A 26,149-nucleotide genomic window follows, 5' to 3' on the forward strand; every position below is an offset into this window, starting at 1 on the left:
GTAGCATGAGGAATAGTATAGAACCCTGCGGTACTCCATGGCACAGTTGCTGTGGCCCAGAGCTACAATCCCCCAGCATCACCTTCTGGAATCAGCTGGCCAAGCAGGAATGGAACCACTGCAAGGCAGGATCTCCACCTCCCAACTCAGCCAGCCTATCCAGAAAGATACCATTGTTGATAATATCGAAGGCACTGAAAGGCCCAGGAGAACTAGCAGGAATGCACTCCCCTTGTCTTTCTCCTGGCAAAAGTCAATCCACAGGGCCACCAAGGCAGTTCTTGTTCCAAATCCAGATCTAAATGGGTCCAGATAATACATTTCATCTAAGAGTGCCTGGAGCTGACCACCCACCACCCTCTCAAGCACCTTACCCAATAAGGGAATGTTGGCCCCCAGCCTATAGTTAGAATCCACTGGATCCAGGTTCTCCTTCCTCAGGAGGGGCCTGACCACAGCTTCCTTTAAAGGAGCTGGACAAGCCCCTCCTTCAGAGAGGCATTTATAATCTTCTGGAACCATGAACACATTTCCTCATTGGCTTGGAAGATCATCTATGAAGGGCAAGGGTTGAACATGCCAGTGGTCAGCTGAACCTGTCAAGGCACTTTGTCCACATCCTCAGGCCTCAGTAATTGAAACTTTTCCAACAAAATGGGAAGAGTATTATCTCCACTCCCCCTCCCCAACCCCCAGGTGATTTTGGCACTGTACTGAGTACCTGGGTGGGCACAATTGGGAGAGCGCAGCTTCTCCCATCTCCCCCATCCAGGTCTCCCCAAGCTGGGACAACTCCTTCATCCAAAACCATGGTGTGCATGCACACAGGGAAAAGCTGCCAGAAAGTGTGTCACCTGCTTGTAGCTTTGATGGGAATGGGAGTTCAGACAGTGAAGACAAAGGAGTTCTGGAATGTCTTCCTGCAACAAAGTCTAGTTCCAACAGGAAGTCTCCCTCTCCCCTACGTGCGCTAAAGACCCTTCTGATCCAGCGCGCACGTCAGGCTCAGGGTGTGGTGCCAGAAGGAACGCTTTGGGTTCCTCGACCACAGCACCCGGTTTCTTGCCAGTGGACTTCTGGTAAGGGACAGGGTGCACCTCACGAGGACGGGGAAAAGGTCCTTTGGAAATGCTCTTGTGGGGGGGATCAGGCCCCCAGAAACTTGTCCTGATGGGGCAAGTGTGGGGAGAAGATCAGGGCTCTGGGACCAGGGTGTTAGAGATACTGCAGGGGCTGGCAGGACTCCTATGAAGAGGGGGCCGGTATCAGGGAAGATGAGAGGAGGGAGGAGGCCAGGGGACCCAAAGAAAGGGATCTGTGGGAAGGAGTTGAGGTGCATGTACACCAGTGCTAGGAGCATGGGTAATAAGCAGGAAGAACTTCGGCCTGATGTGAGGGTGTTCAAGGATAGGTCAGACATGCACATGGTAGGCATGTCATGAGCCAGCTGGAACTGGGGGTCAGACTAGATGGCCCGGGAGACCCCTTCTGACTTGCTCTGTTTCTATGTTTCTAAACATAATGGTTTCCTATAGGCAAAGGTGTCACACAATCATGTACTTTATCTGCTTGTTTGTTCCACCTATACACAGAACACTTCATACGAAAAGCCAGATCCTCCTAAGAATGCTCTCCAGCCCATTTCACCCTTTATATTGGTTGGTCTGAAAAGCAAGTGGAAAGTGATGCACATCTCATTATGAAACTAACTTGTTCTGGTGAGATTTGCAGAATTGGGGACTCTTAGAGATATCTAATTTTTACTCTTCTCCCAGAGCCTGTGAGTTTCATGATCTATGAATTATGGTGGATACCGTTCCACTTCATTGCTATGAAAGTTGGAACAATGTCTCTTCTTAACAAACAAATTCAAACTAATATTTTAATAGAGATTGAAATGGATTAATAATTCTAATATTTAGAAGGCTGACTAACTAGCATTATCCACTTTCGTCTTTTGTCCTTTTTCTTTCTCTTTTTCCCCCTCTTATCTTTTCTTTGTCTTTTTCCTTCCTTCCTTCTTTGTTGAGTCTCCTCCCCTAACTCTTCTGCTTTATGCTGTACTGTCAAATTGTAGTTTACTTATAGGTATGAAGAAATGTGAGAGGTGGAAGTGCAGAGGAGCAGAGAAGAAGAGAAGAGAAGATATAATGCAAGAAAGAAATCTGAACTGGACGCTGGAAAACTGATGGCAGATCTGAAAAGAGATAGTCGTCTGAGCTCCTTAGATTGAGTTTTAGAGAGAGAATGGAGATATTATCAATTAACATCAATGCATTGAATTTTTCTTTTAAGAGACTCAAAGCAGTTTTTCATGAGTCTTACAAATACAGTGTCAGAGAGCATGTCAGGGAATAAATGTCAGAGTTAGGATTGCAGCTGGTTCTGGGAGCCCTCAACGACTGAAGGATGGAGAATGGACTGGTGGAGGTGCTGCTGAGGAGATTGTGAGAGGAATGTGCAGCGGGATAAGTGGATCCGAGGTGTTTAAAAAATACAGGGAAAGCTGTGGAGGATCTGAAGTGATTGGAGACTCTGTTGTCGTACAGACTGAGGATTTTTTTTTTTTTGTGTTACATTTTTATGGAGTGTTGATGGATAGATTCTGAGGGCTGATTGTACTAGTTGGTTCTGTATCGAATTCCCTTGGCAATTTTGTCTATTTCAGTTTGCTGTCTGTATTAAAGCTTTTTTTTTTTTGCTTTCAAAATAAAAAAAAATTAAAAAGAAGCTGGTGAAGCTTCAAGGAGATGGTGTGAATTTTTGAATATATGTAACTGAGCCTTGATCAACTGAGAAACACGAGCGATTCAAAATTATGCTTTGTCTGTTGCATATCTGCTAGCTCAAACTGTCTTTGAGTTGCTAACAAGGGTTAGTATAAAGCAGAAGTTTACTTTGTTCACATTCCTGGCACAGCTGGGTGTTCTTTTCCTGCTAATTTGAATAAGCCGATAGGGCAAGGGTCCAGGACAGATGTGGCTGCATGAAAATTTCCAAGCACTCTGGCAGCGTTCTTGAGCTGACCCAACTGAAACTTATGAACCCTAACCCTACATGTTCACCCCTCCTTCAGACTAATACCAATCACAGGGTCAGCAAGGAGCTGTGGTCAGCACATGCATTGGCACCCCCAGGTTGAAGTCAGTCTACTTATTCTGGATAGCTCCTTCCCCCATTTGCTACTTAGGGGTACCAAACACTTTAATAGGTCCCACATTCAGGACTTTTAATCTGCCTTCAATGTCCCTCAATGAAAGGAAGTGGTCCCATGCAGACTACAAGAGGAGGTGTTGAGGCGACTCCTGAAGAAACCCTCTCTGGACACAGAAGATGCAAATAATCTTAGAGCAGTGGCAAATGCTCCCTTCCTGGCAAGGGCCTAGATGGGCGGTCATCAACAGCTCTAGGCACTCTTGGATGAGACTGGTTATTTGCATCAACCTCAGGCCATGTTTTGGCACAGAAATGGCTTTGGTCACCCTGCAGGATGACCTAAACCAAGTGAGAGACAGGGAGTGCAACCCTGTTCATCCAGTTTTGATACCACTGAGTCTGGTATCCTCTGTGTGCAACTGTCTGAGGTGGGAACAGGAGGTACTGCATTACAATGGTTCTGCTCCTCCTTTGAAAGTCATCTCCAGAAGGAGGTGCTTGGAGATATTGCTTGGCCCTGTGGATTATCTGGTACAGGGTCTCCTGGAGTAAGTCTTGTCCCCTATGCTACTTCAGATCTACATGAAACCACTGAGTGGGGATATCCAGAATTTTGGAGTACATTGCCATCAGTATGTATTATTTCTCCTTTTCATCATCAGCAGATGAGGTTTAAGTGCTGTCTGTCTGCAATGGACTGAAGGGATAACAAACTGAAGCTCAGTCCAGACAAGACTGTGATACTGTTCAGACATGGTTCCTCTAACTGGATGGATGATGCTCAACCTGTCCTGAATAGGGATGCATTCCCCTTGCACTGGCCTATGGTTTTCACTGTTGACCTTACATCTAATGTCTCCTTTTTTCTCTCTTCTATATAGATAGGTTCCACTATCTGTCTTTTCCAAGGCCCTAATCCTGTATTTGGTTGACTCAGATGTACCGTAAATATTTACACTTTTCTCTAAGCCTCAGCAATCTCACTAATGCTCGAGTGTCCTGTACTCCACAAACTACCAGTTCTCTTATTAAGGAAATTTTGATATATGCAAAACTGCAATTGGAAGCTAGCATCATTAAACAGGCACAAAATTCCACAATCTCTTCCCCTATTTCTCTTATTCCCCCATCCCTGCTTTTCTCCAGTTGAATATCAAAACGGTTTCATTTTCCCAGACTCCACTTCATCTGCCATTGCAGCTTGCAGTTTTAGTTCGCCTGATGGCTCCAGGCTCTCCATTTGCTCCCTCCCTCCCTCGGTTCACAGTTTGTTATTCTGCTTCTGCCCTGGATTCAGTCAGCACTGCCACCATGTTTCAACGTTCAGGAACCTCACCCCACAGACTCTACCCACCCACCCTGCCCCAAACAGCAACACATTTTATTCAAACAAAGCTTGAATTGTTTTAATAGGTCCCACATTCAGGATTTTTCAACCCTTGGTCTTGCTCAGGCAATGGCCTCTCCCCTCAAGCCAGAACGCTGAGTGTTGCCCTTCACTACTTCCTGGTTCCTCCCTGGAAGTGGGGCCCACGCAGGCTGAATCCATCCATTCATTCATATTGTTGCAAAGGTTCTTCTGGTAGGTCTTCCAAAGCTTTCAATCCAACCATTACAGAACAGATCAGCTATCAGTAGTTTGAAAGAGTCTCTTCAGTCTTCTGGAAGCAGAATCAAACCTTTCTGTGCCAACATGAACCCTCAAATTTCCAAATAATTTCCCATCACCCTGATTTCACCTTCAGAACTTTGTGCTCTGACCACAGATCAGAAAGATAAGGTCCCATGCTGTATACCCTGACATCTGATTTGTGTTTTCTCGGGGCAGGCATGATATTTCTGTAGTGGTATTCCTATTCCTGTAGTAGCATGCTATGTTATACCATATTGTATATTCTGTTGTGGTGATACGAGTAGAGCAGATTAAAACAAAACTACACCTACTGTGGAAGTCAGTCTGAGGCAATTCTTCGTGCCGCGTCCATGACTGCTGTGTCACTGAGGAGTGGTCACGGCCTTCCACGTGTACAGCATATTGTGTTAAGTGCACATCTCCCTTCCGCTGCTCCAGTCCCATCCAGGACTGGGTCACATCTGGCAATTCTGCTAGCATATTGTCCTGGTGGAACAGCTCCACAGATCTACCTTCTACATTGGTGATGTACCTGAGGACAAGGAGCTTCAAACCTGAAGTCGGGACCCAGTGTTGAGTTTAGTTAAAAAAAAAAAAAGCTAAAATTAGTGTTTTCAGTCTTTTCTGTGACTTTCCCACAGTTTTTTTTAAAGAAAGTCTCTGTTGGCACCTTCCTTACTCTGATAGGTTTAAAATCCCTGCCTATTCAGCATTCTGGCCAATCCCAAGCCAAGATTCATGTGATGGAGAGGCCCACTTTTGAGCATGCTCATTTGTCAGCTCATTCCAATTCTGGCCAATTAGAGGAGCAGATGTGCTCTGAGGCTTGTCTTTTTGGGAGTTCTTTGGGCAATCTACCTGCTTCAATCCAGAGGGTCTTATGGGGTGTGTGTGTTGGGGGGGGGCAGGGTGTCCAGGTGATTCTGACCTGGATTGAACTGCTTTCTTTATCTGCAGCACTTTTTCATCATAGAAGATTTGGAATGGGGTATGAAGCCCATTGGGTCCAACCCCTGCTGTTGCAGGACACCACATTACACCATCCCACTCAGATGGCTATTCAGTTTCTTTTTTAATGCCTCTAGTGTGGGAGAGTCCACCAGCTCTCTGGGCAGCTGGTTCCATTGCCGTATTGGCTCATCCTTACCTGGACAAGCACTGCCTGGCAACTGTGATACGTCATGCCCTAGTAACTTCCCACTTGGATTATTGTAACATGCTCGACATGGGGCTACTCTTGAAAATGGTCCGGATACTTCAACTGGTACAAAATAATGTCGAGGGCCGGTCATTATTCTCATATAACGCCAGTCCTCTACCAGCTACACTGGCTCCCAACTGAAGTACCTGAAGGATCACTTCCTTCCCTACATGCCCTCACCCCCCTTAAGATCGGCAGGGGAGGCCCTGCTCCGGGACCCTCTTTTACGGAGGGTGTCTACCTGGAGGAGCGCCTTTTCCGCAGTGGGGCCCAGACTATGGAATGCGCTCCCCAGAGAGGTCTGCCTGGCGCTGATGTTATACTCCTTCCAGCACCAGGTAAAGACCTTTTTATTTAACCATCATTTTAACAATTAAGGATTTTAGATGTTTTAAGATTTTTTGTTTTCTTTTTGTTTTCACAGTTGCACTTCCTATTTTATTTTTCCTTTCTTATTTTTTAGTTTATAATGTTCAATTTTAGATGTTTTAATAAGTGTGGTTTTATTATTGTACTTTCGGAATTTTATACTATGTAAGCCATCCTGAGCGCTTGTGCAGAAGGACAGGAAACAAATGCTTGTAGTAGTAGTAGTAGTAATAATAATAATAATAATTGCATTGACAATGAGGAAAATATTCTTGATATCTAGCCTAAATCTGGGTTGTCACAACTTGACCTGATTATTCCATGTCTTACACTCAGGTGTCAGCAAGAATAGACCTTGACCTTCCTCTTTGTGACAGCTTTTGAGGATCATAGAGTGATATCATGCCACCCCCCTCAGTCCTCTCTTCTCAAGGAGAGAGCATGCCCAGTTCTCTCAGTCTTTCCTCACAGGGCAGTGTTTCCAAACCCTGGATGATTTTTGTTGCCCCCTTTTTGATCCTTTTTAATTTTTCTGCATTTTCTTCATTTTTGGTGCCTACAACTGGACACAATATTCCAGGTGAGATCTGACTAGTGAGGAGTATAGGGGAACTCCCACTGCTTGTGATTTGGAAGTCATACTTCTGTTCATGCATCCCAAAATAGCATTTGCCCTTTTGGGGACTGCATCACATTGTTGTGTCATATTTAGCCAATTGTCCTCAATTAGTCCAAGGTCTTTTTCTAGTACAAATCTATTAAGCCACATACTCCCCATCTTGTATTGATGTATTTTTCTTTCTCCTAGGTGGAGGACTTGGCACTTGTCCCTGTTGAATCTAACTCCATTGCTTTTAGCCCAATGTTCAAGGTTATCAAGATCATGTGGATCTTCATTCTATCTTCTAGGGTGATCACTATTCATGGGGCACTATGTCGAAGGCTTTGCTGAAGTCTAGGTAGATTATGTCCACAATGCTCCCTTTGTCCATTTGGGAAGTTACCCAGTCAAAAAATGAGATTAAATTAGTCTGACAGGATTTGTTTTTGATAAATCTGTGTTGGCTTCCATTAAGCGCCACATTTTCTTCAATATGCTTGAAGACAGAGTTTTTAATAATTTGCTGCAGAATTTTTCCAGGGATTGATGATGGACTTATTCATCTGTAGTTCCCAGGTTTATCTTTTTAAGCCTTTTTGAAGACAGGGACAATGTTAGCCCTTCTCCAGTCGTCTGGCACGTCTCCTGTTTTCCAAGATTTATTGAAGATAATAGCCAGTGGTTCTGAGAGTTCCTCCGCTGGCTCTTTTATGACTCTGGGATGCAGTTCATCAGGCCCTAGGGGTTTTAATGTGTTAATTCCACCTAGGTATTCCTTGACCATTTGTCTGTCAATCTTGGGCTGCCATCTCTCACTTTCAGCTTGAACTTCCTCTTGATTGCAGATTTCCTTGTGGGTGAGGACTGCGGCAAAGTAGGAATTCAGTGCCTCTGCCTTTTCTTTGTCCTCTGTTATCACTCTACCATCCATTTAAATAGCTGGACACCCTTCTCTTTCTCATGTCTTTTCTTCTGGATGTATCTGAAGAAGGTTTTCTTGTTGTTCTTAGCATCCCTTGCTATTCTCAGTTCATTTCCTGCCATACCCTTCCTGAAGCTGTCCCTGCAATTCCTTGCTATTTGTTTATTTTCTTCCTTTGTGGCCTGGCCCTGCTTCCACTTCCCGAACATGTTCTTTTTTTCTTTCCGGTTGTCGCTTAACTTTTTGTGGAATCACGTGGGATTCCCTTGTTGTCCTCTACACTTTTTTCTTGGTGAAATTGTTTGTAGTTGTGCTTGGAGAATCTTCTTTTTCAAGATTCCCCACCCCTCTTGGACACCTTTCCCCTTAAGGGTGCATTGCCACGGCACTTTGCTTATCATTTTTCGGAGTTCATAAAAGTTGGCTTTCTTGAAGTCCAGGGTGCATGCTTTGCTCCAGTTACCCTTTGACTCCTTTATCATTGAGAATTCAAGTATCACATGGTCACTTTCCCCCAGTGGTCCCATGGCTGCTACTTTATCCACCAGGTCATCCTTTGAAGGGGTATTCAAAGGGCCATGCATATCAATGCATGTTGAAACCCTTGGGCTCTGGGTGAAAGTATTTCTGTCAAGGGTTTGAGGTGCAGTAGTTATTTATTTATTTACTGTATTTATATGCCACCCCATGGCCCAATGGACTTTCTGGGTGGCTTCCTTGAGAAGAAACAGTAATATAACAGTTAAAATTATAAAATCTAATTAAAGCAATGCAAAAACTAGCAACTGGCAAAATTACAACAAGGCAGACAGTAACAGAAAGTAAACAATGTTAAAACCAATTGCTTCAAGACTGGTTGAAAAGTTCCCAGCTGAATGGATGGTTTGCCCACCAACGGCACCTCCATCTTGTCTGGATTGAGCTTCAGCTTATTGTCCCTCATCCAGTCCATTACCAAGCCCAGGCATCAGTCAAGGACAGCCACTGCCCCTTGAAAATGAGAGGTATTGCTCAGTCTCGTCCGCACATTGGTGACACTTCAGCCCAAACTTCTGGATGGCTTATCCCAGTAGTTTATTTATTAATTTTTGATTTATTAGGGGTATTTCTACTGTATGTCTCTGGGCGGCTTACAATAAACTGTAAATCATTACAATTTCATGTAGATGTTAAAAAGCATGGGAGATTTGCATTATTGCTGCTGATTGAAAAATAAGATATAAATGAAGTTAAGAAAGAACTGATCCTGAATCTGAAAATGACAGCTAGGTTAGTGATAGTTAAATATTGGAAACAGAATTGGGTTATGCAAAGGCATGAATGGTATAATGAAATATGGAATAGGATTGTTAATGCTAAATTGACAACAGAAATAAAAATTAAAAAGGGGGTAATAAAAATAAATAAATATAATGAAATATGGGAAGATTTTGTAAAAGCAGTATTGATGGAAGGGAAAGGCTGTAAGCCTAATCAAGAATATAGGAACTTTTGGAGGGGATATGGGTATAACTAAAGTATACTATATATTGTTAATTGTTATATTATGAAGTAAAATGGAGATATAAACTGGTCTCCTGGGGAGTGGGCTCATGATGTTTTTTTGTGTTGGGGTTTTTTTAGTTAACAGTTGTGCTGTAGATGTTAATATTATTGATATATTTTGATATATATGTATCTCAACTGTTTGTATTGTTATGTTATGTTATGTTATGTTATGTTATGTTATGATGTTAAAAAAAAAGAAAAAGGGGGGGAAGCATGGGATATAATAGAGCCCTACAGGTCTCCATGGCACAAGTGGGCACGTCAGAGCCCTCTGGAAGGCAGCCGGATCCACTAGCCTCTGGGGGCAAGCCATCCTAATGGGTCCCCCACCTTTGCAGAGGAGAAAGTAGGCCAAAACTCAAAAGCAAGCAACAATAGAATGACAGTAACGGTAAAAGGCCTGCAGTGGGAGTGATTAGTGGGAAGACCCTCAGTTCTGTCTGCACTGTGGGTGTGGAAATATATTGCCATCAGTTTCGTAAGGATATTTTCATTCCACCCCAAAAGGAAATGGATTGTTTTGTGGTCAGAAAAGCAAGGCTGAAGTTTGGGCAGGGACTCATGTGAACCTGGGGAACTCACTCTTTTAGGTACTCTGTCAACAGACTCTGTACAAGGGAACACTTCCTTCTCTTCTTCATCCTGTGCCCCCCACCCAGCCAAAAAGAAAGGTAGGTCATGCACAAGGAGGTATCAATTGTGGCAGGCTTTGGACCCAGTTGATGCACATGGAAAAAGCAGCACCAGTGAGAAAGATTTGGGTCAGATGAAAAGAGCCGTAACTTTGCATCTCTGGCTTTGTTTGCCAGTTATTTTCTGAGGAGAAATTTGAAGCCCTCATGCTTTGGGCGAAAGACTCTTTTGCTTTAGGGACAGCTGAATTGCACCAATCCTCAACTCTGTCTTCCTTTCGGATCAGTATCTCAACAGTGTACCCACCCCTCAGTAAGATGATCGTCTTGCTCCTTCTCCTTCACAAAAGCATAACTGTGCATGATCAGTTTGTCCACTCTGACAAAGCTAAAGACCAGACCAACCAAGCTGTGCAGCTGATCTTTCTATGACCCAGACTGGTCCAGGATAGCAGGCAGCAAACCAGTACATTTGCTTTAAATACAGGCCCCTGTTGAATCTTTGACTTCCACTAAGGATCTCTTTAAATTAACACGCCACACCTTGACTAACTGGTCAAAGCAGTTTGCATTAGCTCACATGTCACCTTTTCCATTTTACATGTCCGGCATCCTCACCTAAGCACAAGTTGATTGTTATTTCTAAAAATACGCACTTGCAGTATCAAAGGCTCCCGAAGCCATCAGAAGAGTAGGATACAAAATTGGGCTCCAGAATGAATGAATGGGTCACAAGAGACTTTTAAAGTGACCCAAGTGGGAGCCAGGGAAGAGCACCTGAGGAACACCTGCCTTGGGAATGGCTGGCACAGCAGGGCTTCTGCTAAGTCTCAGCATCTCCCATGAGTGCAGTCTGAATATAGGGTTGCTCCCTCAAAGGATGTTTCTACTCATGCAAGGGAAGTACATTATAATGCGGTCAAAGATGCTGAATTTTAAAATAGCTGCTCCTATTTGGTTTGGGGGAACCTGCAGCTCAGCTGCAGAGCACAAGGTCCATGGTTCAGTTCCTGTTTGATATCCTGAAGAGTGACTGGCAGTCTGTGTAGATGCTGCCAAATTCGATGGACCAGTGGCCTGTCCTGGCATAACACTGAGGCAATTTCCTATGTTTTTAGCTCAGATGTTTCCGAACCAATAGCACACACACACTGAGTGCCTTGGCAATAGGATAACTGATGTTTCAGTTATGAGAAAATGATTTATTTTCCATTCTTTCCTTTGAAGCCCTATCTGGCAATGCTGCAGCACTTCATAGCAAGGAAAGCCGCCAATGATTCTACTGAGAAACAATTAACATATCTGAGGATTTATAAAAGAGTAGGATACTCCCAGGATGCTACGGAAAAGCAAATAGGCATTCGTTTGTTTATCTGTCTTAAGCATCTTTCATCATACTTCCAATGAATTCAGACTTTCACTGTTGCATCACAATAATTCTGTAGAATAAGCTTGGCTGAAAGAGAGAGCAAAAGAGAGGGATGCAAGCCCATTTCTCTGAATAAATGAACATGAAGGAAGGGGAAGGAAATTAAGAACCAGATCAATTCATGCCACACTGACCAAGGGTCCTTATCTGGCAAAGCAAGCAGCGGAAATGGAAACAGCCTATGACAAATATTCTGACTTCATAGATTTTTTTCCATAGTTCTTTTTCATAGTGGAGTTGGAAGGGGCCCATGAGGCTACCAGGTCCAACCTGCTGCTCGGTGCAGGACCCCAAGTTAAAGCATCCCTTACAGATCTTGAGCCTGCAGTGTGGGAGAGCCCACAACCACCCTACCTAACCAGGTTCACCTCAGCATATTCAAGTCATACCCTGGACCTAGAAAACACCCTCCTTGGTAAATGTGAGAACCTGGACTAGAACAAAATACAACAAGCTAAAAATTGTTGTTAAATGCCATCAAGGCATCTCTGATTTATGGCGACCCTATGAATGAAGGCCCTCCAAAATATCCTACCCTTGACAACCCTGCTCAGCTCAGCAATGGAAAAGCATCAGATCATGACTTCGAAGAGGGATGGATGTATCCAGAAATAAGCTATTCAGTGTTTGCTCCAACTTTTATGAGCCTTCCAAGGAAGATATATAGGACAGGGCTCAGTATGGATATTCTCAGGATTATGTCATGTTGTTAGTTGCAAAGTTGTGTCCGACCCATCGCAATTCTATGGACAACATTCCTCCAGGCCTTCCTGTCCTCCACCATCTCCCAGAGTCCACATAAGCTCAGATCAACTGCTTCAGTGATTCCATCCAGCCCCCTCATCCTCTGCTGTCCCCTTCTTTTGCCGTCAATTGTTCCCAGCATTAGGGTCTTCTCCAGTGAGTCCTTCCTTCTCATTAGGTGGGCAAAGTATTTGAGTTTCATCTTCAGTATCTGGCCTTGTAAAGAACACTCAGGGTTGATCTCCTCTAGGAATGACTGGTTTGATCTCCTTGCGGTCCAAGGAACTTGCAGGAGTCTCCTCCAGCACCACAATTCAAAGGCCTCAATTCTTCGGAGCTCAGCCTTCCTTATGGACCAGCTTTCACAGCCATACATTGCAACTGGGAAAACCATAGCCTTGACTATACGCACTTTTGTGGGCAGGGTGCTGTCTCTGCTTTTTAGCATGCTGTCTAGATTTGCCATAGCTTTCCTCCCCAGGAGCAAGTGTCTTTTAATTTCTTTACTGAAGTCCCCATCTGCAGTGATCTTGGAGCCCAGGAAAATAAAATCCGTTACTACCTCCATTTCTTCCCCATCTATTAGCCAGGAAGTGATAGTGTCAGATGCCATGATCTTACTTTTTTTAATGTTGAGTTTCAAGCCAACTTTTGTGCTCTCCTCTTTCACCCACATCAAGAGGCTCTTTAGTTCCTCTTCACTTTCTGCCACTAGAGTGGTATCATCTGCAAATCTGGGGTTGTTGATATTTCTCCCGGCAATCTTAATTCCAACTTGTGATTCCTCTAGTCCCACCTTGCTCATGATGTGCTCTGCATATAAGTTAAATAGGCAGGGTGATAGTATACAGCCTTGCCAAACTCTCATTTTGGAACCAATCAGTGGTTCCATGTCCAGTTCCCACTGTTGCTTCTTGACGCACATATAGGTTTCTCAAGAGACAAATCAGATGAAATGGTACTCCCATCTCTTTAAGAACTTACCACAATTTGTTGTGATCCACACAATCAAAGGCTTCAGCATAGTCAATGAAGCAGAAGTAGATGTTTTTCTGGAACTCCCTAGCTTTCTCCAAGATCCAGCGTATGTTGGCAATTTAATCTCTAGTTCCTCTCCCTCCTCAAAATCCTGCCTGTACTTCTGATAGTTCTCGGTTCACATACTGCTGGAGCCTAGCTTGTAGGACTTTGAGCATAATTTTGCTAGCATGTGAAATGAGTACAATGGTGCGGAAGTTTGAACATTCTTTGCCATTGCCCTTCTTTGGGATGGGAATGTAAACTGACCTTTTCCAATGCTGTGGCCACTGCTGAGTTTTCCAAATTTGCTAGCATATTGAGTGTAGCACTTTTACTGCATTGTCTTTTAAGATTTTGAATAGCTCAGCTGGAATACTGTCACCTCCACTAGCTTTGTTGCTGCTCAGACTTCCTAAGTCCCATTTGACTTCATATTCCTAGATGTCTGGCTCGAGGTCAGTGACCACCCCATCGTGCTTATCAGGGATGTTAAACTTTTTCTTGTATAGTTCCTCTGTGTAATCTTGCCATCTCTTCTTAATCTCGTCTGACTCTGTTAGGTCCCTGCCATTTTGGTCCTTTATCATGCCCATCTTTGCATGAAATGTTCCCTTCATATCTCCAATTTTCTTGAAGGGATCTCTGGTCCTCCCTATTCTATTGCTTTCTTCTATTTCTTTACACTGTTCATTTAAGAAGGCATTCTTATCTCTTCTACCTATTCTCTGGAATTCTGCATGCAATTGGGTGTATCTTTCTCTTTCTCCCTTGCCTTTCACTTCCCTTCTTTCCTCAGCTATTTGTAAAGCTTCCTCAGACAGCCATTTTGCTTTCTTGCATTTCTTTTTCTTTGGGATGGTTTTAGTTGCTACCTCTTGTACAATGTTGCGAACCTCCGTCCATAGTTCTTCAGGCACTCTGTCTATCAGATCTAATTCCTTAAATCTATTTGTCACCTCTACTGTATATTCATCAGGGATATGACTTAGGTCATACCTGAGTGGCCTAGTGCTTTTCCCTACTTTCTTCAATTTAAGCCTAAATTTTGCAACAAGAAGCTCATGATCTGAGCCACAGTCAGCTCCTGGTCTAGTTTTTACTGACTGTATAGAGCTTCTCCATCTTTGGTTGCAGAGCACATAGTCAATCTGATTTCTGTGTTGACCATCTGGTGGTGTCCATGTGTAGAGTAGTCTCTTGGGTTGTTGGAAAAGAGTGTTTGCTATGACCATCGTATTCTCTTGACAGAATTCTGCTAGCCTTTGCCCTGCTTCATTTTGTACTCCCAAGGCCAAACTTGCCTGTTATTCCGGTTATCTTTTGGCTTCCTACTTTAGCATTCCAATCCCCCATGATGATAAGGACATCATTTTTTGGTGTTAATTCTAGAAAGTGTTGTAGGCCTTCATAGAACCAGTCAACTTCAGCCTCTTCAGCACCAGTGGTTGGGGCATAAACTTGGACTACTGTGATGTTGAATGGTTTGCCTTGGATTCGAACTGAGATCATTCTGTCATTTTGGAGATTGTATCCCAGTACTGCTTTTCCTACTCTTTTATTGACTATGAAGGCTACTCCATTTCTTCTGAGGGATTCTTGCCCACAGTATATACCTGATGGTCCTCTGAATTAAAGTCACCCATTCCTGTCCATTTTAGTTCACTGATTCCTAAGATGTCGATGTTCAGTCTTGTCATCTCATGTTTGACCATATCCAGCTTGCCTTGATTCATGGATCTTACATTCCAGGTTCCTATGGAGTATAGATCTTTACAGCATCGGACTTTCCTTTCACCACCAGATACATCCGCAACTGAGTGTCCTTTTGGCTTTGGCCCAGTTGCTTCGTTCTTTCTGGCACTACTAGTACTAGCTCCTGCTCTTCCCCAGTAGCACATTGGTCACCTTCTGACCTGAGGGGCTCATAGCCCAGCGTCATATCTATTTGCCTTTTGGTACTGTCCATGATGTTTTCATGGCAAGGGTACTGGATTGGGTTGCCATTTCCTTCTTCAGTGGATCACCTTTTCTAGCCTAATCCGCCCTGTTGGCTAGCATGATGGGAGTTATACGCCAGAACATCTGAAGGACCACAAATTGCTCATCCCTGGTATAAAGAAACCCACACCTTCTACTAGACTCCTTGTTCGCCTCCTTTGTGGCAGGCTTCTATAAAATATAGAATATTAAAGGTAGAACTATGCATAGAAACTAAGAACTCAGTTTGCAAATATGGAGTCAAGCTGAAATATGAAGAACAATTTTACACAGTGTTTTGTTCCATGGGGTGGAAATAAGTAGACATTTATAAATAAATATAAATAAGCAGGAAAACAAACTTCATGAAAAAGATCCCTGTTGCCATCTTGGTTTTTTCTTTTTCTTTTTCTTTTTTTAATTATAACTTTCCTCCACCCCTCTTGCCTACATTCTCGTCCAACCACCACCTTCTGGAATCCTTCAGCACACCCTTTCCTAACGCAGGATTGGTAGATCCATAGCACCACCCTGTGGTTGTTTGAGGTAGTAACTGCTTGGATCTGTCTCAAAGAAAGACTTGAAGGAGGAGAATTCTGCGGTAGGCAGTTACTTTTTTCCAGAGAAGTAACAGAGGCTTTCAGTCAGAGAAACCTCTGCCACACTTGATTGGGTCCTTCGCTTCACTCAAAAATTAAGAAAAGACAAATATTTCTTTCTCCAAGAAGATGCAAAACCCCTGTTGAAATCAGAGGAAAGCAAGACATTTCTTCATTTTGCATTTTTCCCAAAGGAACTCTGATGATCTGATTATTTTACAAGTAAGTTGTAAATATTCCAGAGTAGAGCAAGTTTAAGGAATATGTAATAGTTGTTTATTACATATAGGACAGGACAGTATTGTGATAATTTTAAATGTGAATTGTGCTGTGCTTTTAATACATGCACTGCTTATACGGGAGTAGAGCTGGTTCTTAAAATTGTGTTACAATGTAAATGCCTTTCACATGAAGCCTTCATTTTTTGTTTTTTATTGTGTCTTCTGGAAAACTGAGCATCTCAGCTGGGGGGCCTTTTATTTGGACAACAAGGCCAGGAATGCCATTTGTGATATTACCGGTGGAGAGTATAATAACATTGATTCTGCTACTTATGGGATTATATTAGCTCAAGTAATCACTGGATTAGTCTCAGCAGTAAAAAAAAAAAAAACCTCTGGTTTAAATTTGCTAAATGATGAGGAGCTATAGGAACAACACTTTCCACCACTTTTGGCCCATCACTGAATTTCCATTTTGTAATTATGAATATTATTATATGCTTAAGTTTAGCTCTTAAAGAGTGGGAAGTTTGATATCACCGCTGAAATTCTATCAATTTTCATGGTTTATTAAGACAGCACAGAGTTCACAGATTGACATAAACTGCTCTGTTGATTCTTCCTTACTAAACTACTGCTCCGTACCTTTGAATAGCATGTTGTGATTTTCAGAGGTGAACTTGGGTGTGTGCGCATGTATTTTCTGTTTGTGCACTGATGTTACATCTGAAGACATGTTAGGCAGAAGACTAACAGCAATCGTTCATCTATTGCATATGCCACATCTGGTTTTGTTCCTTTGTGTTTCTGCAAAACAGAGTTGACATCTCTCTAGCCAAGCCAGCTGTTTGGGGCATGGTTGTCCTTCACGGGAGGAGATACTTTCTGTGATGCTTACAAGCCGCATTCCAAAATGGGGAGGGGGGTCCGGAGGTTTAGGGGAGAGCAGTTTACATTCTAGGAACCTCACCATGGCTCACAGATGATGGTATGAAGAAACAATTAATCTGTAGCTTCTTCCTCTGAGAAGCCATACAGTGAATTTGGGGAGAAGGGGGAGCACTGTCTGATAGGTGTTTTCCAAAAGTTCCCCGACCTTTTATTTATTTCCTTATGGTTGGCTGTGACTTAGGGGCGTTTCTAGATCTGCAGCAGAAAATGCTTTGCCTATGATGAGAACACAGCTGAGTGATCTTGGTAATAGTGGAGATTACACTGGAACTTTTCATTAAAGAAAATGTCTTGTTCTCCTAGGGAGCATTCCCACAAAGAGCCACTGGGGGAAAATGCAATGGAAAGTTGAAACAGAACTTAAATCTTAATGTACAGTGTTAGAGAAAGCATTCCAGACTCCAGTTTTGCAGTCAAGAAAAAGCTTCAAGGACAGATCTTGGCAGGAAAACACAGGTAGAGGATCTCCATTTGAGGCACCCACTACAACCCATATTTTATATTTACAGTATATTTCCTCTGCAGAAAAAGCCATGTTATTCTATAACAGCTTTAGGATTGTCTACAAGGGGTGTGTGTATGTGTTTTAATGTACACATTTGTCTGAAATATTGTCAGCCTTACTGTTAAGCCAGCATTAGTGAAGCAGAGCAAACTCTGGTGGAAACTGTTTCCATGGTGTAGAAACGATGGGTTAGCTACAGGATATGGCATCTGTGAGAGGAAGAAGGTCTATGTTCATGCAAAGTCCCTCCATCCCATTTTGAGGAGCTTTCCCCTCCCCCATATACCACAGCTCACCCCATTCAGCAGGTTTTCTGTAGCATCTCCATGGGACTGGACGGGATGGTGTGGGGATGTGGAAGAAAGCCACTCCTGTCAGGAAGTTGTTTCAACATAAATCTGAATACAATCTAATATAGTTTAAGGAAACTAGTGTGATAAGGAGGTATGAATTTAGAGGTCTAAAGAAGAGGTTTCTGGACCCTTAATGTGCAGACGTGAAAACAGTGTTTGTTTAATGTTAAGGAAATGTGAGCACAGGTCAACCAAACATAACTGAGGGACATGGATACCATTTATGCCAGAAGACTGAAATTTATATGCCAGCATGTTGCTCATAATCTTCTCTGAGATCCACCTCAGTTCCAGGGTTAATAAAAGTCAAGATCCTCAAGCCCAAGCTTGAGGCAAAAAGCCTTTGGTTATAGGCAAGGAAAAGAACAGAGAGAGGGGAATATGAAGCGTAGTCCTTTCAGGGATGACAATATTATCTGTGGGCTGAAAAGGTACTTATGGGAAGACCACAAGTGTTAATTTCCCTTAGTTTTACATTTTCATTTTTTAAACTTTTTGTTTTCACTCTGATATATCTTTGGAAAGCTGGGCAAGGCAAAAAGCAACTAGATATCTAGAAGACTGGATTATTTTCCTCATTTGTCCATCACTTCCTATCTAGGAAAGTTTAACTTTCCTATCCATTCTGACTAGTGACAAATGAGTTATATATAAATGATGCTGTCATTCCTGATAGGAGGTTTTTGTCCACTTCTGCTGTCTTGGACCTTTCCCAGATTGACTAGCAGAATTCCCCAACAGGAAATCCCAGGCATGTGCAGGAATACACCCAACCTTGAGGCTAAAGTGTAGGATTAAACCAAGCATCATTTAGTAGGCCCAGAGAATGGTCTGAAGGCATATAAGGCCTCCACCATGTGGAAGCTAAGCAGGTTTGGGGCTGGCCTGAGCTTGTAACCACCTTAAGTTCTACAGTGGGAGAAAGGTAGGATATACATATAATAAATAAATAACTTCCTGAACTAATTTGTTTGATAGCTAGAAGTAATCAACACATCTTGCATAGAATTAGCCAAATAGTTTCTCAGCCAGACAAGGCAGAGGGGATTCATCTACGCCAGCATGCATGTTCAGATGGCTGCTTGTCTCCTACATGCAACATTTGTTTTGCTTTCATTACTAATAGATAGGCAGTTCCATTCCCCACCCCTACTATATTCCACCACCTGTCAGAGCGCTTCAAACTGAGTGACCCTTCCTCTAGGAAGGGCTCTGGTGGGTTCAGCAGAACAGTCCAGCCAAGAGCAGCCTGTTTGGGGAAATTATGCCCCCAGGTTTACACTGTACGAAAGTGGACACTCTCTTTATCTAGGCTAGACGTTCCTAATGTCTAGATGTTGAGGCTGCTCCTCCAGGCTCTTCAGTAAGATTGGCCATGAAATAAAGTAGATCCTGTTGAAATGTAGCACCATGAACGCCATGTCTTAGTCAATCTGCCTCTCATTTACTGTGACTATTTACTTCCAGTCTACCTAGAGAGAAAACAAGATGTCCTCGGAAGTGTTTTTAGCTATTCTGCTCTGCACAGCTCTGATTCCCCTCCATGCTCAAAATGATGAAGACCTAATTCCTGGAGCTTCTTCCTGTGCAGGTAAAATCACAAATCTAAAAAAGGACTATTTCAGAACTTGCTTTGTTGTCCTTTCCTTCCACCCTTCCACCCTTTTTCTTTCACATCTATGGAAAATTCTTTGCTGTTTGTATTTATACATCATGAGGTTATGCCTCACACATAAGGGTGATCCTTATCCCAACCTTCTTTTACATTCTAAAAAGTCAAATGTCATGTGTTTCCCTAAAAGAGGAAGAAAACTTAATTGAGCTTTTTTTTTTTCTTTCAAGTTTCCAAGATCCAAATTTAATGTCAGGAAATTCAACTAAAGAAGCAATCCCATGGCTTCCTAAGATTGGAGGATCTCTAATCTTTGGAGGCACCTGGGATTACTTGAAGCCCTGGCACCAAGGTGTTGCAGCCTTGGATCTGAAATTCTAGAGCCAGAACCCCTGCCCAACCCCCTCGCCGCTGGTACAGAAAGAACTGCATTATCGGCCTCTCCAAGGATGCAACAGGGCTTCCAAGAGGCGGAAGAGGGTTATGCTCTGGGGTCTGGGAGGAGAGTTTCCTTTCAGTGTTCTAGCCTCCTTCCCTCCCTGGTGCTTCAGCGAGACACAGGTCAAGTGAGGAGGCTTCAGGAAATCTGCCATGGAAGATGTCAGCATCCTAAAGGTACAATCCTGTGTCTGCTGAGACAGAGAAAAAGCCACGCAACACCTACTATATGTCAGCCAGCATGACTGAGGTTGTACCCCTATATACATTGCTTGGCAGTAAGTACCATTGAAATTCCAAGCAGATATGTATAGCATTGCACCGTAAGTAAATGCTGAAAAAGCTGTGAAGCAAATTATCTGATGGAAATTGCTGTTTCAGAAATTATGTTACTTGGCACTGCTTGCGTAGATGTTCTTGCACGTTGTGCGATATATTAACACTGTATTTACACAATTGGAAGGTTCAGATTTCCACAGCTTTTCTGGATTTATGATATTCACCTAGCATAAATGAGGTATACAACCGATAAAAGTTATGTGTAAATAGTTATTAAATCACTTTAGGAAAAATCATAAAAATGTCACAGAGTGTCCAAAATCTAGTGACTGCTGGCATGTATAATATTATTCCACTTTTAGGGCATATAGCACAAAATGCTGATGATCACACTTAGTTGTCTGTCACAGTGACACAATTCTGTGTTCAAACTGTCTCCATAAAGGAACGTGGATAACAGAAGAAGTGAGAAGAAGGGCAGGGCGTGTGCCTCACCATTGGTCAGATTAACGGAAGGGGGCAGTGGTGGACAGGGGACAGCCTGGTTAGTAGCACCGTGCTGGTGCATAGCTGCTGATTGAGCAGCAGACACAGTGCAGACCAAACTGCCCACTGGCGCAATCATAGCTTGGTATTGTCTGCCATTTAGAGAAAGGTGAGAAATTTGTTCAGTCTGATGTTTTATGAGAATTTATCCAATTTGCACCTCTCAAAAAAATAGGCAAACTGGAACACAACTGTACACTGAAATCCTCCCATTTCCAATTTTTCAATATACCTCCCCTCTCAAAAGAAGTAAGTGTAGAAAAATACGTGTATCAAAGAAGAGTAAACACAAAAATGTGTACAATACTAACATTGTACAAAGAAATACCCTACATTAGAAAAATAGCTTGCAAAAATAGGTGTATTAGCAAAAAGTGCACATCCCTTTTGGGGAAGTACACACCAAAATGACTGCATATTTTTGTGCAGATTTTCATTTAGGCTACTGGGCCTAAATGAGGGCAGGGTTGGACAAATGAGGAACTAAATAGAGGTGAAGTTGGCAGATTCACCCACCCTTACTGCTTCACTTATTTGGCATTCAGTGGCAGCGGTCGCAAGAAATGCTACGCGTATCCTTAGCTGCTCTAATAATGGCACAAAGCGGGCACAGGCCTAAAGTGTCCAGGCCCAACGACTACTGATATAGTTGCATCAAGATCTACTGAAGTACCATTTTCCTCACTTTCTTTTTACTCAGATAAGACTGACTGCCCCATCAGGGTGTATTTTGTGATTGACACATCTGAGAGCGTTGCCCTGCAGACGATCCCCATTGAGAGTTTGGTGAAACTTGCCAAGAATTTTGTTCATGAATTCATCCGAATGCTGGAGAATGAGTTCTATCAGGGTCAAGTGTCCATGACTTGGCAATACGGGGGACTCCACTTTTCCGATGTGGTGAAAATCTACAGTACTTTCACCAATGACAAGAATGCATACCTCAAGAAGTTGGATGATATTCAGTACATCGGCCGAGGCACATTCACAGACTGTGCCCTCTCTAACATGACCGCACAGATACTTTCCAACACAGCCCCAGGGGTGAATTATGCGGTTGTGATCACTGATGGCCACGTGACAGGAAGCCCCTGTGGAGGGATGAAGCTGCAAGCTGAAAGAGCACGAGATGCAGGAATCAAGCTCTTTGCGGTGGCCCCCAGCAGAAACATCTATGAACAAGGGCTCCGAGAGATTGCCAGCTCCCCACTTGAACTTTACCGTAACAACTATACCACCACACAGAAAGATGGTATTGATGTAGATACCAGCACTGCTAAGAGGATCATCCAAGTTATGGTAAGAACTGATCTGTTCCTTTAGAAAACAAAATTAATGGCTCCCCCTCCCCCTAAGCTTTCAAGTGACAAGGGCTGAGCTGTTTCTTGTTCATGACTGAAACTGGTCATCTGTGTACTGGAACCTTAGATCTCTCATGCAAATGCTCCCCATTTATACAATTTCCATAGAATTACTTTTCTTTTTCCTGATTCTGGCTGTGATCTACATATTTAGGAACTCAACCACGAGACTTTTGTGCTTCTCAAATGTAATGTAAATATCCTTTTTGGGCGCTGTATAATCTTTAGCTGAGATCCAATTATGGTTAAATTTAAGGTTTTAACATGCCAAACAGGATAAGTTTAAGAGGAAGACAATTATATCAACCTCTTTGAATTCATTGAAGGAAAAAAGGCAAGACAGAAACAGAACAAACAAACAAATAAATAAATAAATTCTCACCGTCAGTGTAAATCCTATGTCTGGACTCTACCACTTCAGACTACAGATAGAATTCATGTGTTTGAATCCTCACTCATAAAAAAAGACATAAAATCGGCCCATGAAGAGAGCTTGTTGGAGCCCAACTTTTTCCTCTACATACTCATTTTCTGCACTGTGCTCTTTGTGTGGGGAAGCACTCCACCAGGTAAGCTCTCACCTCCAATCCGTGTTGGTTCAGGGCAGACTTAAGCTGACCAACTCAGAACTACCCATCAGGTGAACAGTTGTGGATGAACACCTATAAATATAGTAAAGGATGCAGAAGCAGAAGCATCATTGCCTATGGATTCCCAAATATTCACCTCCGTTTTCTTGTGGTAAAGTGTTCCACTTTATTTTTACATTATGACTCCCCTTGCTAGCATACGCAAGCAAGATCGTCTTCAGATTCTGGGGAAGAAACGATTACTTTCCCACACCCCATCCCAGTCTGTATAGCACCAGCAACTAGCAGGATGATGAGTACTGCAGAATTACCCATAGGGGCGTATCTGTACACGTTTTCTTTTTACAAACATGTACAAAAGGCCATTCTATAAAATATAAAGAAAAATTGTGAAATAAAGTTGTGCACAATTCCATAAGAATAAAATTAATGTAATTACACAGCATAGTGTACCACAATTAAAGCCCCTAATCTGACAGTATTATTCAGCACAATTCATAACTGAGCAATGTCAACCACAGTTGGAACAAAAGTGACTACATGATTTTGGTAGCCACACATTATGCCAGTATTGCAGGATGTCATCTTCAATTCTGAATGGGAATTGTCCTAAATATACACACATATGGGAACATCTATCCATACCTTGCTGTTCTTCCGGTTGGTGACAGTGGCTGGGGAAACAACCTAGCTCTAGTTCCCATCTCGATGGAACAGTGGTGTTGCTGAAATGCCTGGCAGTGTCAGGATCTGAAGCAGCTTCAGGGCTCCCTCTGCTGGCCAGGGACAGGCATAGCAGCCCTGGTAGTTGCACGATTACTCCCTCAATCTCGTGCAGCTGCCAGGGTCCTCATGAGCAGCGCCTGGGAATCCTGCAGGAAGAGCTATATAAGATCTGGCTCTTCCCTCCAAAAGCTGCCTTGGCAGTGGAGGTTTTCTGACTTGTTTTCTGTTATCTGAGTACCTGCTCCTGCTTTGGTCCCCCAGTTCCTTCACCTCCTGCTGCCTTGCTTCAGTTTCTGACTTCTAGCCTGTCCTGATTATGTTATTGTGCACTGGACTGTGTGGACCTCACATCTCTACTCTTCCTGGCTATGACTTTGAATTGTTGAACTGGACTAAGCTTAACATTTGGACACTGATTTGGTTGCCCAGATCTGTGTGCCTGTGTCTTTTTTCCCCACTGTCCATGTCCTGGACTCTGCCAGTTTGCTGAGGCTGCCTTGCACCCTGACCATGAGTCATGAGTGCAGGGATGAGCGGCGCCACTCAAGCCCTGCAGGCCCAGGTGTGCACCCTGCAGGAGTTGCTGGTAGCGCTTGCAATACAGTCCTGCCTCCTATGCTGCTCTGTGCCCTGGCAACCCCCTCACTTCCCAGGAGAGCACGAGGAGTTTTGAGGTTTCCTCAACTAGTGCTGGCTTCTGCTCCAGACACCCTGGTCCTGATGCCTATGCCTGATCTTCTGCTGCCCATGTCCGAGACCCAAACGGGCAAGGGTGTCTCCGTGGTATAGCAGTCCTCCCGTGCATGCCCAAACTCTGCTCATCAGCTAGGAATTGTGCAAAATCCTTGCCCTTCCCCTGAGCTTGAAAGTTTGGGAGGGGTAAAAGGGAGATTCAGCTTGCTATGTGTGTTCAGTGAGCAGCTTTCCTTTCTTTGAAAGGGAGGAGAAATGTATACGTCTTGCCTCTCATTTCTAGGAAGTCCTCCTTCATTAGCACCTTTTATTATGTAGACTGTGTAGGATCATGACACTCATCAGCCTTGTCATGAGGTGATATAAAATACAGAAACTTTGTCCCACTTTAAGAAACCAAATACTGAATCGCATGGTCCTCAAAGATGTTCCTATGGCATGCCTGAATCACTTATAATGCTCACATAATCTTCACGTTCTGAAATTTATAGTGTGCAAATTTAGTCGATCCAGACCTATGCTTACCCTATATTAAGCACATGATGCTTTCCCAACTCTGCTACCTGAGTTCTCTTAAAAGGCATGATCGGGATTGAAGCTGGGGCCTTTTATAGATAAATGTGCCGCCTACCACTCAGCTCTGCCCTATTTCCTTTCACTTTGTAGACTTTATTCTGCTGCCAAAATTCACATTTCTGGAAGCACTGGGATTTTCCTAACAGCATGTGCAGTGTCAAAGTGCAAAGTAAAGAAAGGACATGAAGGTGGATACTTGATAACAAGGAAGGCCAGAAGCACCTAGGATATCTGGGGGCAAGAAACAAGGAGCTAAGTCTCCCATTATCACTGAAATGTCTCTATTCCTTCACTGGTTGCTGATCCTTTGCCAGATAAAGTCCACATGGCATTTCCACACAGCTCATAAGGCCTAGAGACTTGCGTTAAAAGGCCTGAGAGACCTGTGATGCCCAGGGTGCCAAGTTCAGGGCTAAATCCCACATTTAAATAAATAAAATAAAATAAAATTTATATGGAGGACACTGGGATAATAGGCTGTCAGGCATGTAGACAGAGGAGAAAACTTATATGCAGAGGAATATGCAATAGATTCTTACTTTCTACAAGAACTAATAATTCTAACTACTGAACTAGATTTCTTTTTATTCTTTCCCAAACAGAAACATGAAGCCTTTGCCGAGGTAAGTACATGACCAACAGCACTGCAACAACTGGGGGATACACAGCTATTGGGATTTACAATAGCACTACGGATTTGATTTTCGTTGCCTAGGAGAAAATTCTATTTAAGCTCAGTGAGGCCTATTTCTGATAAAATATGTTTAGAACTGAGTTGCAAATTTGACTGTGTCTTTCTTAACCATTTTATAGATCAGCTTGTTATAGACTTCTTAACTATGAATGAAATGGGAGAGACAATTCACAAAACCAAGTTCAGTACGTAGTCAATTAATATTGCAAAATTATAGGATAAGGATGCACAGTTCTCAAACCGAAAAAGAATATATGTCACCTCTAAACGCTTTGATAGGGCAAGGGTGGAAACCTAAGGCTAATTGAATAGAATGATGGGATTGATTCCGGAGGCCTGCCACTTAAATGACAGCTTGCTTCTTAGCTAGAAGGCCCTTTTTTAAGAGTATAAGGATAGCTCTTCGCTATGAAAGCTTCATCTAACCTTCTTTGTAATTGTTTTCAGTGCTATAAAATGAGCTGCCTAGAAATTGAAGGCCCATCTGGTCCAAAGGGCTTTCGAGGACAAAAGGTAAGAAACAAACAACGGATGACATCTGCCTGTCAAGGAACTAAATGGAAAAATATCTTTGAATTACCTAAAACATAATGGATTCAGGAGATCATTGTGGGTATATCTACCCACATATACTGTACCACAGGAGAAAATTTTCATGAACTGAAAAGGAAACATTTCTCGCTTTGTAGGATGGGAAAATATATTTCAGTGATTCATTTCAACAAGATATAATCATTGTGTGTTGAGTAAAAGAGACTGAAGGCTGGCCCAGA

The 26,149-nt window shown here is 42.9% G+C and overlaps 1 protein-coding gene across 6 annotated transcripts in view; it reads left to right on the plus strand.

Moving 5' to 3' along the window:
- Positions 1-1,166: 1,166 nt before the first annotated feature.
- The window catches only part of COL6A2 (collagen type VI alpha 2 chain), an 82,278-nt gene continuing 57,295 nt past the window's right edge, over positions 1,167-26,149 (plus strand). For 2 of the 6 annotated variants that reach the window (XM_044431938.1, XM_044431943.1), the window contains exons 1-7: positions 1,167-1,179; positions 15,877-16,053; positions 17,307-17,459; positions 19,329-19,452; positions 21,437-22,035; positions 25,285-25,305; positions 25,824-25,889. In XM_044431938.1, coding sequence (XP_044287873.1) covers positions 19,350-19,452; positions 21,437-22,035; positions 25,285-25,305; positions 25,824-25,889 — 789 coding nt within the window. In that variant the 5' untranslated portion in view covers positions 1,167-1,179; positions 15,877-16,053; positions 17,307-17,459; positions 19,329-19,349. Of the gene's footprint in view, positions 1,180-15,871; positions 16,058-17,306; positions 17,460-19,328; positions 19,453-21,436; positions 22,036-22,337; positions 22,342-25,284; positions 25,306-25,823; positions 25,890-26,149 lie in introns of those variants that run through there. The other 4 variants (XM_044431941.1, XM_044431939.1, XM_044431940.1 and 1 more) reach the window with 4 other exon arrangements.

The sequence above is a fragment of the Varanus komodoensis genome, unplaced genomic scaffold (assembly GCF_004798865.1).
Source record: "Varanus komodoensis strain SLA01 unplaced genomic scaffold, ASM479886v1 scaffold23, whole genome shotgun sequence".
NCBI classification, from domain to species: domain Eukaryota; kingdom Metazoa; phylum Chordata; class Lepidosauria; order Squamata; family Varanidae; genus Varanus; species Varanus komodoensis.